This window comes from Aethalodelphis obliquidens, unplaced genomic scaffold (assembly GCF_003676395.1).
Source record: "Aethalodelphis obliquidens isolate GAN/ISIS:26980383/991018 unplaced genomic scaffold, ASM367639v1 scaffold17, whole genome shotgun sequence".
Taxonomy (NCBI): Eukaryota; Metazoa; Chordata; class Mammalia; order Artiodactyla; family Delphinidae; genus Aethalodelphis; species Aethalodelphis obliquidens.
In genome coordinates this window covers 11843964-11857110 of record NW_020837961.1, presented here as the reverse complement: position 1 = coordinate 11857110, position 13147 = coordinate 11843964, and the positions used below count along the sequence as shown (strand labels likewise).

The following is a 13147-nucleotide window of genomic DNA, read 5'->3' as shown; positions in this document are numbered from 1 at the left end:
TAAGTGGAACCTGCTTCTCCTCTGGGGATACCACATTGCCTTTGGTCTTCTCAAGTGGTGGCTATTTTTCTCTTCTACAACAGTCATATCACTGTGGCTGGATCAGGGTAGGTGTTCTCCTTGCCCCTTGAACCAATTCTGGACCCTTGTCTCTAAAGTCCTCTAGCTTTGAAGCTCATGTTATCAGACTCTACTACCTGCTACTCACTCTTACTGCAGTCATCTGCTGATTCTGTCACTCCTCCAAATTTGCTTGAAGATTTTATCACTTGCCTCTCTGTCACCCTCAAATTCTAGTTCTGTGGTTATTCTTGGTGATTTGATTATTCACATAGACATTCTTTCCTAGTACTTGGCTTCTCAGTCTCTTGGCTTCTTCTTCTCCAAAGATCGTGTCTTTCCTCCCACCTCAGGCCACCCACTCTCATGTCACATCATCTCCAATGCCAGAATTCTCATCATCTCAATTTCAGATGTGTCATCTCAGAACCAACTTCATGTTATTTCCAATCCCATCCTTCTGGCTCACTGACTCCAACAATGCTTCAGTCCCATCTAGACCTAAGTCCATTGCTCATGCCACCCTTTTGGTAGCCTCAATTTCCTTGTGTTATAACTGTCTTCCTACACAGCTCAGATTCCATGATTCATAACAGAGATCATTTCTTTACATATACTCTTAACTCTCCCACCTCACTGTCTTCTACCATGCTTATCTGGCAAACACCAATTGTGATGAAGTCTGCTCTCTTGACTCCATGTTTACTCTCAGGCAGCTGAAGATAGGGAGGCCAGAGAATCGCCCACAATCACACTGATTGGTCCCAATTTACAGTCATGAACACTGTTGCAAAGGGGTCTTTAGTCTTGTCTAGGACTCCCATTACATTTCACTAGTCTACTGTTCTTCCCATTCTCCAGAACAACCATTCCTTCTTTCTCTTTCTTTAAATCTCCAGAACCTCTATCTTCCTAAATTTTGGTGATGACATTGGTTCCCATTTCTTTGAGTAAATACAAGCAGTCAAAAATGAACTCCCATGTGCTCCCAACACCATATCTTCCAACCTATCTGAATGTATGTCCATATGCTCTACACTCTTTCCTCTTACTATGGATGGATTATGTTCCTAAATCCAAATCCTCCACTTGTGCACTGGATCTCAGCAGCTCCCTGTCTCTCTCCTGCATGATGAGTTTTCCCGTCTTACTATATCATCCCATCAGTATACAGACATTGTATATCCTCCTTCATAAAAAGTTTCCCTGAACTTCATATCCCACTCCAGGAACCCCTCCCATTCTTCAGCATTTCCTTTGTAGAAAACTCCTTTAAAAAGTGCCTATTCTCATAATCTCCATTGCCTCTTTCCTTGTTCTTTTTTTCTCTCCAATCTAATTTTAATTCCTTCTCCTTTCACTCTACCAGATCTGCTCTTGTCAAGGTCACCAGTGACTACTGGTCACCAAATAAATCATTAATTCTTAGTCTTCATTATACTTGTTCCATGAGCATCATTTGACAGTTGTTCATTTGAGATTCCTTGAAACACTTATTTCACTTGGCTTCTAAAAAAAAACACTCTTGTTTTCCTCCTGCCTCACTGGTTGATCATTCCCTGACTCTGTTATACCCTTTTTATCTCTCCCTCCTCTAAATACCAAATTATCCCAGGGATAAGTTTAGCAATCTGTCTTCTCTCGATGCACACACATCTGTAGTGATATCATGGAGTCTTATAACTTTAAAAGGCAAACACTATGCTAGTCATCCCCAAACATTTATCTCCAGCTAGAACTTTCTCTTAAACATCCAACTCATATCTGCAGCATTTCTCTTGGCATCTTTGCCTGCATAATTAAGAAGCACTTCATATTAACTATCATGCCAAAGGCAATTTTTCATTTGGCTTTTTAAATCTGCTCTTCCCAAAGTTTTCTCAGTCTCAATAAATGGAAAATTCATTCTTCCAATTACTTAAGCCAAAGACATTGGACTCATCTTTAACTCCTCTTTTTCATACCCCACATTCAATCTTTTAGAAAATCTTGTCAGAGCTACCTTCACAATATATTCAAATTCAACCACTTCTCACCACTTCCACCATAACCACTCTGGTCTACCCACCATCATTTCTCACTTGGATGATTACAGTGTCCTCCACACTGGTCTCCCTGCTTCTAGCCCTTGCCTATTTTCTATACAGCACCTAAAATGAACCTTGAAAAAGTAAGTCAGATCATGTCACTCTTCTGTCCTCAACCCTTCCCTGGCTTCCTATCTCAGAGTAAAAGCCAAAGTCATTTAAATGGCTTCAAAATATTAAAAATATTATAATGCTCATTTTCAACCTTTATTTTGAATCAGAATCACCTGAAATAGAACAAAAAATTTCACAATCTGTATGGAAACACAAAAGACCCTGAATAGCCAAAGCAATCTTGAGAAAGAAAAATGGAGCTGGAGGAATCAGGCTGCCTGACTTCAGACTATACTACAAAGCTACAGTAATCAAAAGACAGTATGGCACTGGCAGAAAAACAGAAATATAGGTCAATGGAACAGGACAGAAAGCCCAGAGATAAATCCACGCACATATGGTCACCTTACTTTTGAGAAAGGAGGCAAGAACATACAATGGAGAAAAGACAGCCTCTTCAATAAGTGGTGCTGAGAAAACTGGACAGCCACATGTAAAAGAATGAAATTAGAACACTCCCTAACACCATACACACAAAAAAAATTAAAATGGATTAAAGACCTAAATGTAAGGCCAGACACTCTAAAACTCTTAGAGGAAAATATAGGCAGAACGCTCTATGACATAAATCACAGCAAGATCTTTTTTGACCCACCTCCTAGAGAAATGGAAATAAAAACAAAAATGAACAACCAGGACTAATGAAACTTAAAAGCTTTTGCACAGTAAAGGAAACCATAAACAAGACGAAAAGACAACCTTCAGAATGGGAGAAAATATTTGCAAATGAAGCAACTGACAAAGGATTAACCTCCTAAATTTACAAGCAGCTCATGCAGCTCAATATCAAAAAAACAAACAACCCAATCTAAAAATGGGCAGATGACCTAAATAGACATTTCTCCAAAGAAGATATACAGATTGCCAACAAACACATGAAAGGATGCTCAACATCACTAATCATCAGAGAAATGCAAATCAAAACTATAATGAGGTATCACCTCACATCAGTCAGAATGGCCATCATCAAAAAATCTGCAAACAATAAATGCTGGAGAGGGTGTGGTGAAAAGGGAACCCTCTTGCACTGTTGGTGGGAATGTAAATTGATACAGCCACTATGGAGAACAGTATGGAGGTTCCTTAAAAAACTAAAAATAGAACTACCATACGACCCAGCAATCCCACAACTAGGCATATACCCTGAGAAAACCATAATTCAAAAAGAGTCATGTACCACAATGTTCATTTTAGCTCTATTTACAATAGCCAGGACTTGGAAGCAACCTAAGTGTCCATCAACAGATGAATGGATAAAGAAGATGTGGCACATATATACAATGGAATATTACTCGGCCATAAAAAGAAACAAAATTGAGTTATTCGTAGTGAGGTGGATGGACCTAGAGTCTGTCATACAGAGTGAAATAAGTCAGGAAGAGGAAAACAAATACTGTATGCTAACACACATACATGGAATCTAAAAAAGAAAAAAAAATGGTTCTGAAGAACTTAGGGGCAGGATAGGAATAAAGATGCAGACATAGAGAATGGACTTGAGGACATGGGGAGGGGGAAGGATAAGCTGGGATGAAGTGAGAGAGTGGCATGGACATATATACACTACCAAATGTAAAACAGATAGCTAGTGGGAAGCAGCCACATAGCACAGGGAGATCAGCTTGGTGCTTTGTGACCACCTAGAGGGGTGGGATAGGGAGGGTGGAAGGGAGATGCAAGAGGGAGGGCATATAGGGATATATGTATACGTATAGCTGATTCACTTTGTTGTACAGCAGAAACTAACACACCATTGTAAAGCAATTATACTCCAATCAATATGTTTTAAAAAAAAGGAACACCTGAAATGATTTAAGATATTCAGATGCCTTCCATTCCCCAATTAAGATTACAATGGGTAGAAAGGGTCAAAAGGTACAAACTTCCAGTTATAAAATAAGTAAGTCATGGGGATGTAATATACAGCATGGTGACCATAGTTAATAATACTGTATTGCATATTTGAAAGTTGCTAAGAGAATAAACCTTAAAAATTCTCATCACAAAAATACCAAATCTGTAACTATGTTGATGGATATGAAGTAGACTTACTGTGGTGGTCATTTTGCAATATATATAAACATTGAATCATTATGTTGTACACCTGGAACTAAGATAATGTTATATGTCAATTATGGCTTAAAAAAAGGTACAATTGGTTGGACATTTAGGTTGTTTCCATGTCTTGGCTATTGTGAACAGCACTGCAATGAACATTGGGGTGTATGTATCCTTTCAAACCATGTTTTTCACTGGATATATGCCCAGGAGTGGGATTGCTGGATCATACGGTAGCTGTATTTTTAGTTTCTTAAGGAACCTCCATACTGTTCTCCATAGTGGCTGTACCAATTGGACAGATGAATGTATAAAGAAGATGTGGTACATATATACAATGGAATATTACTTAGCCATTAAAAAGAATGAAAGAATGCCATTTGCAGCAACACAGATGGACTTGGAGATTATCATACTAAGTGAACTAAGTCAGACAGGGAAAGACAAGTATCATATGATATAGCTTATATGTGGAATCTAAAAAAAATATACAAGTGAACTTAGTTTCAAAACAACAGACTCACAGACTTAGAGAATGAATTCATGGTTACCAGGAGGGAAGGGTTGGGGGGAGGAGTAGACTGGGAGTTTGGGATTGACATGTACACGCTGCTATATTTAAAATAGAAAACCAACAAGGACATGCTGTATAGCAAAGGGAACTGTGCTCAAATACTCTGTAATAACCTAATTGGGAGAAGAATTTGAAAAAGAATAGATACATGTATATGTATAACTGACTCACTTTGCTGTACACCTGAAACTAACACAACATTGTTAATCAACTATACTGCAATATAAAATAAAAATTTAAAAAATGATACGATTGGAATTTCAGTGGGATCCAAGAATCCACATTTTTTTTTTTTTTTTTTTGGAAGAGCGGGGGCCACCACTGTTGTAGCCCTCTCCCGTTGTGGAGCACAAACTCCAGACGCGCAGGCTCAGCAGCCATGGCTCACGGGCCCAGCCGCTCTGCGGCATGCGGGATCTTCCCGGACCGGGGCACGAACCCGTGTCCCCTGCATCAGCAGGCGGACTCTCAACCACTGCGCCACCAGGGAAGCCCAGCATTCACATTTTTAATGGACTCCATCTTGCCTAACTACCACTCCGATCATCTCTTACTTCTCTGCCCTACCACCCCCTTTTCCTCCCACCCCCTTGCACTCTGCTCCAGCCACATTGGTCTTTTTGACATTCCTCTCCATCACGTCAAACTAGCTTCTGCCTTGGGAATTGTGCAATGTTCCTTCTGCCTGAAGTACTTCCATCCTCCTTTTCTCCCCACTATCTTCATGGCTCATAAACTGTCCTCTTTCACTTTCTCAGAGATGTCTTCTGAGACCACCCACTATGTGATGGCAACATCCCTCTTCTTGCTTCTGCTACCTTTCATTCTTAGTCTTCCAGTTTTTCTTTATAGCCCACATTTATGTGCTTGTCTATTGTTTTCTCTCTACTACAGTATAATCTCCATTTGGGCAGGGACTTTGCTTATTTTGGTGTGCCTCCCAGTGCCTAGAACAGTTCCTGGTAAATAACAGGTGCTCAATGAATATGTGTTGAATGAGTAAGTAAAACAACAGGTTCAATCCACCCAGTTTTTCAGCCAGAGATGAATAAATTGAGTAGGCTTACTTCACCACTGAATAGTGTCTGGAATTTTTCTTTCTGCTCCAGTCCTCTAAAATCCTTAATATTGGCCCATGTGATATGATCAGTCTTTTGTTTTGGCTTTCATTTCAACACTCCAGTTTTCCAGCTAAGATTAAAACTGGGTCCTGAAGCACAGTGGCTTGGCTGGAGCCTTGATGCCCGACCTGTACCTTGTCAAGTCCCCTTCCCCCATAGTGCTCTGGGACTTAAGCAGACAACCTTACAGATTGATGTTATCTTTCTGGTTGAATATGGCTGCTGCCAGCACTGCTACCCACTTCCTGTGGCCATAGCATCCACCAGTTTATATCCCCTTTGAAATATATAGTTTGAAGTATTATGTAGTTATCACTGGGATCCTTTGGCTAGGACAGGAGTTATCCTACCAGTACTGACCTTCTTCTCTTCCTTAGTAGTCTTTATTGCTGAGGTTTTAGAATAATTTGTCATTCACCCCCTGAGACATAACAGGCTATCAGGAAATGAACACTGCCCTCTTATTAACCAGGGACTTTTCTATTTCAGTGCTACACAGAGATCCTTTACTCCTGGTCAGATGCTTACCTGTGATGTAGAAGTTTCTCTATCGATTCTTAAAAATTACCTGTCTTGTGTTCCAGTCTCTCCCAAAATAATCTGATAGACTAAATTCCATTAATGTGCTAATGTTAATAGTTACTTAAAATCATAGTCTTCCAAGATGTACTTGGGTTTGAACAGGGATGGTTTTCCATTGCTGTAGTTTCGGAACGCTGCCAAGTCACCATCGTGGCCTCCTAACTGGCTTCCAGCTTCCACACTGTCACCTCCAGTTTTTCTCAATACACCAGCCATATGATTTGCCAAAGTATGAGTTAGATCATGTTACGTACTCTCTGTTCGAAACACTCCTAAGTTTGGGGGCTTCCCTGGTGGCGCAGTGGTTGAGAGTCCGCCTGCTGATGCAGGGGACATGGGTTCGTGCCCTGGTCCGGGAAGATCCCACATGCCGCGGAGCGGCTGGGCCCGTGAGCCATGGCCGCTGAGCCTGCGCATCCGGAGCCTGTGCTCCGCAACGGGAGAGGCCACAACAGTGAGAGGCCCGTGTACCACAAAAAAATAAAAATAAAAAACACTCCTAAGTTTCATATCTCACACAGAGTAAAAGTCCGCTTAGAATGCCCTATATGGCCCTGTATGAGCACTTCTCAGACTTTAGCATGCATGTGAATCACCTGGGAATCTTGTTAGAATGAGATTTCCATCCAGAAGGGTGCAGGTGGGGCCTAGGAGTCTGCATTTCTAACAAGCTCTCAGGTGATGCTGATGCTGCAAGTTCACAGGACTAGCTGCGAGTAACAAGACCGTATATGATATGTTTCCTCCCTACCATCTGGCCCTCTACCTCTCTGACATTGCTGCACTCCTGATATTACCCTTTATTTCTAGAGCTACCCTAGCCCCCTTCATAGTCTTAGAACATCCAGGCATGTTCCCACCTCAGGGCCTTTGCACTAGCTGACCCTCTGCCTGGAAACACTTCACCCAGATATACACCTCTCTCTCCAAAGCTTCTTAGTGAAGCTTTCCCTGGCCATCTTATCTAACAAGGCACATCATCTCCATTTCCACGTCCCTCTTCTTTTCTCTCCAACTCTGTTTTACTCCTTAACTCTTCTCACTGCTGAAATACAGCATATTTATCTTATTTATTGTCTGCCCCCTCCACTAGAATGTAAACTCCATGAGGCATTTTTTTTTTCATTTATGTTCACTCCAGTGATCAAAACACTGGCTGTTTTGATCAATAAATAATTGTTGAGTGAATTCATTAAAGAACTCAGTTATATTTTTCAAATCACATTTTTTCCTACTTATGCAAAACATCCTAGGAAGAGGAAGGCAGAAACAAAATTTTCTTCTAGTTTAATTAGGCTAGTGTGGTACAGGCAAAGTGTCTCCCAAGAAGAGCAGATCAGAACTCATTTACCTACTCCTCACTTATACAGGTTTCTTTGGTATGAGCAGAACATCGATGTTAGAAGCAACCAGGATCTACCTTCAAGTAAGAGAAACTTAATGAGGCTGGCAGCACAATTAGAAACAAGCACAACCTGAGGGATTAATGGGATCTATTCAAAGTTACACCTAGATTGGGAGGATTGTTTTCACAGGGATGCAGTCTTTGCTGAAAGGGAGTTACTATATATATGAATTCCTGTCAAAGGTGGAAGCTTGGTCTTTTGCGGAATATTGACCTAGAAGACCTCTGAGGTCTTTTCTCCCTGCACAAATTAGAAATCAGTGACAGAGAACAGGAAGCTGCTGTGTGAGATGTGTGTGCAAGACCGGTTACTTGAGGAAGAGTCCATCAGCCACATTCCATGTCTTGTAGTTCTCAATCTCATGAACTCCAGTGAGCTTTAGCAGGTGAGAGGTTATTGTTTGTTGGTTGGTTGGTTTTGTGTTTTAATGAAAGCTGGCTAAGACCTTGAAAACTGAACCAAAATACATTTTATTATAACTACCTAGTCTCTGTCTAATCAGTGTTCAGCTCTCTCTGATATTGGTTGAAAGAAATATGTACAATCAGCAAATTTCACTTTGATATTTTCCATTATAAATTAATAAAAACATTCTTCACTACTCCTCTAGTAAATCCGAAAACTGAGTACATGGGGTGTAATAAACACTTGGGGACGTGATTTGCAGTTTTAAAATCATAAGCCCTCTTTATCAGCAGACTATCAGGGAATAGAAACTGCTCTCTACTTCTTTTACTGCATTATCTTTTTTATTATGTCATAATTTTAGGTTAACCTTAGGAAATACCAAATAGTAATTCTTTGTAATAACAAATCACTCACACATACATTCTTTCATATAAACTTCAGGATCATCTTAAGAGTTTATTATTCTAATCGAACTATTTATTGATGCTTTTACATATATATATCTAATAATGACAAAAACCGTAAGAGGTAGAAATTCTCAATATGATGATAAAAATTCTGAGCCTCAGAGATTTTAAGTAACTAGTCACATTTACATATTTTACTTAAAAAAATGAACTGGATATACACCTAGGTTGTATGTCTACAAAGCCCAGGCTTTTAATTCTCACACTGTGATAATTCTACAGCTGAGTAGAGTGAGTCTTAGAGAAACCAAGTGATCTGCCCAACGTTACACAGCTGAGAACTGGAAGAACCAAGAAAGAAAACTAGATAGTTTTTTTCTAAAACTAGAGCTCTTTCTACTCTTCATAATAGCTTTTTTTTTTTTAATGTATGACATTTAACAACAGCATAAGAAACACTAGCCCAACTTGAAAGGTGATGGAATGGCTACATATTTAAATAAAAAGAAACGTGAAAGCCTAAAGAGTAACTAAATTTCTCAGCATATGCTGCAAGACTGTCAATAGCTGAGTCTAAAACAATTTTATTTCATAGAATCTCAGGAATTTTCTCAGTGTGAATATTTACAGTTTATTTTTACATTTACACATGTGTCAAATTAAATTCCATATGGTCAAATAACTTAAATTTAAACAAAAACCCAGAAAATGTAGGAAACTGTATGTACATACTTAAAAGTTAAGAGGTTTTCTTAAAGAACACTGAAGACCTTAGAAGATATATATGTATATCTTACATACATGACTGCTTAAAGCTTCTATGTAGCAACTGATGTCCTATGTCTCTATGATTTATATATTATATTGAAAATGCCATGATGTAGGAAGTGTAACCAGTTTGTATTAATACCAGGAATGAAGGGTAATGGTGTGTGTGTGTGCGTGTGTGTGCGTGTGCGTGTATGTGTGTAAGAACACGGGAATAAAACGAGGTCTTATTTACTTGACTGGCTACTTCAGAAAGTTACAAGTTTCCTATGGTCTCACTATTTCTATTCTTTGCATACTCTTACCCAATTCCCATATATCAGTTACAGTGACCTTGACAGAGAAAAATGAATCATGACATTTCCCTATTTCAGTAGCATTTTTTGCCATTCAAATAAAATCCAAGTTCTTAACAATGGGTAAGGTCCACTTGATCTATCCCCTGCATACTAACTTCATTCCACATTTTCTCATTCGATCGTCTCCAGTTCATGCTGATTTTAAATTGGTTTCTTGAATGGACCTTCAGACCTTAGCTTACACTAAGCATTGCCTGGATGCTTTGTCACCCTCTCTTCTACATGATCAGGCAGATCATAGATAATATCCTACGTCCTCTGGGAACTTACCTGATCACTGTTTCTCAAATAGATTTCCTTCTTAATTTCTACAATAGCACCTTATTTGTCTTTTTGATAGCATTTGTCACAATTTAAGTCATTTTGTTTGATCATGTATTTTAGTTTCCTTTTCTCTCTCTCCCACCAGACCCTGTATTTCATGAATCCAGTGGTCATTCCTCTGTGGTTGAGTTTACCTCCAGTTCCTACCTCAGTGCCTGGTACATAATTGTTACTTAGCAAATATTGGATGAATGAATGAATAAATAATGAATTGGTGAATATGTATGTTTAAAAGTTATTTTTATTCTGAATCTGTATGTCTGGAGAAAAGAAAATGAATTTTCTCTGGAATGCTATGGTATAGAAAAAAGTTGTAAAGTGTGAGGAGCTTTGGATCTAAAATGGATAGAAATACAAATTGTGAACTTCAATTTATACTTATACGCAAGAACTCAAAATTGTTTTTAACAGTAGACAATATGAAGGAAAATAACTCTTCCCCAAACCATTATTCTGAGGCTTAAATTCATTCACATACAATGAGTACCTAGTAAATCCTAAAATCTATCCTCCCTTCTCCCCCAGACAACATATAGTATAGGTCCATTCACCTGCCCAATCTCACCTGCCCCCCACTGCATGCCCCCAGTAATTGGAGGGTACTGTGTTTAATTTCTAAAAGCCAATGGGCCTCTGGACAAAGACAAGAGGATAAATACCTGGGCCCTGGGAAACTGGGATTAATATAATAAGGATGAAGGAATTAGAGGCCATTGCTAACATTTCAAGGACATTCTCTTATTTTAAAAGCATCATTAGTACTTGCAAAGAGGTTTATGTCACCATTGTCAGTTTTAAAATAATGATATCAATGTAGTGACTGACAAATTACCAGGGTGATGCTAGGGAACCATCACAATAGCAATAGCAGATAAAGGAAAACATATGAAAAGCACAGAATAATGCTAGATCCTGTGGCAGAATAACTTTTATAGTCATCAAAACATTCTCCAACATGGTATTATTGAGTTTGCCTTTTGAACAGAGAACTCAGACTTGGAGTCCAAATTATTCTGCTGTGAAAGGTTACAGAAAAAAAGTATATACCATCATTGATGCTGTTATTAGACATTCATTCAGTCATCCCATAATTACTTATTGAATGTCAACCCTTAGGATTTTCACTGTAATAGCCACTGGGATAATTTTAAGCAAAAATCATTCAGTTCTCTCATGGTGGTTGATGGGGTCTGAGGAAGAAAGAATTACTTCTGTGTAGAAGTTTATAAACCACGGCCCAGAATAAAAACTAGCTTCATGTTTTTTACACAAAGGACTGCTTTCTAAGTTTTTTTTAAATAACTTCTAAATGATGGTTTTATAAAAATAAGATATAAATAAAGATTTTCACTTTTGGAAACAGAAACAGACTTTTGTAGAAACTTCATTTGTGGAGAAGATTAACTTTTACTCACAGAGAGCTTCACATAATCATAACATAAACTTTTCATCGAAAAACAAATGCAGTGTAGAAAATACCCTGAATCATTTGAAAAAACTGGATAACCTGAATGATATTTGGAATGGGATTTGTCAAAATCTTTTCAAGTCCTCATGTGTATATGTCCCCGACACTGTTCTGAACAAAATAGCAGTTCATGTTTTCTAGCTTTGGAATTCCACTGGAAAAGGATCCTTTAGACACACCACAGAAATGTGTCAATTCCCTCTACTGGTACAGCGAGTTACCTCAAAATCTTCTTAAATCAATAAAAGGTATAATTTAACTGAGAACTCTATGTCAAAGTTAAAATTTAAAAAAGGAAGTAAACCAGACTCAGTTTAGCAATTCCAATATGGGGGACAGAATGGTAGACTATGAATGAAGAACTATGGCCAGTACCTTTTGAATGCCTGCTTGGGACTCCAGAACGTTATTCTCTGATCCATTGCTTCGGTTGATCATCCGCCACATTTGGGAATACATGCTGTCCCTCTCAAAAGGATTCATTCCCTTCATGCGAACATGTTCATATACCGCAGAGTCCAGGACTGTGCCATAAGGGATATCTGTTTGCTTGGAAAGGTCCTGGAGAGACCTTGATTATTGGGAGAGCAGAGAGACACAAGAAAGAGTACTGAATATTTTCAAGTGGAAATAAAGTTAAAAGAAGCAAAAAGTAATATATGTAAATACAAACGTCAAATTGCTTTTCTTATTTTGTTGTTTCTTAACATTAAGATGTAATATATAAGGAGAATTGTTTTAAGAGTGTATGGCTCTTACATAGATCATGAGAAGACAAAAATCATTACTGAAGGAAAGGTGGAAATTTCTAGTGATAGGGCAATGCTATTTTTGTTTTCACTGTGAAAAAACATCTAGCAATTCCAAAGACAAATTAAATTACATTGCTAGATAGTCATATAATCATTTAGTTTTTTTAAAATGTCAATATGTTACAGGCCTTAAGCCTATGTTCTTTTAGGTGGCAAGGTTTAAATATTTTTATAAAATAATTACGTTTTGTATAAACAACATATTTAAGTAGATGTATACTTAAAAATTAGTATTTGTAAGAGTCATTACTTATTGAGTGGCTACTACATACATGCTAGGCAGTTGGCACACAGTATCCTTACAGCAATGCCTCATGCTCAGAACTATTTCACCCATTTTGTAGGTAAGAAAACTTCAGTAGAGGGAATAAAGGACTAGCTCAGTGTGGCACAGTCAGTGAGGGATAGAGATAGAATTCAAATGTAGATCTGACCAGCTCCCAAAACCATATTATTTCTACTGCAAGATGCTGACTCTTCTCTGTATTTATTTTGCTAGATTTGCTTTAAGTGGTTGTGTGTGAGTGTGTGTGTGTGTGTGTGTGTGTGTGTGTGTGTGTGTGTGAGAGAGAGAGAGAGAGAGAGAAAGAGAGAGAGAG

At 38.5% G+C, this 13147-nt stretch overlaps 1 protein-coding gene across 2 annotated transcripts in view; it reads right to left on the bottom strand.

The window, feature by feature from the left end:
• Positions 1–13147, bottom strand: part of GRID2 (glutamate ionotropic receptor delta type subunit 2) — a 1355750-nt gene that overhangs the window by 210854 nt on the left and 1131749 nt on the right. For both annotated transcript variants that reach the window (XM_027116924.1, XM_027116925.1), the window contains one exon: positions 12112–12307. In XM_027116924.1, coding sequence (XP_026972725.1) covers positions 12112–12307 — 196 coding nt within the window. The remainder of the gene's footprint in view (positions 1–12111; positions 12308–13147) is intronic.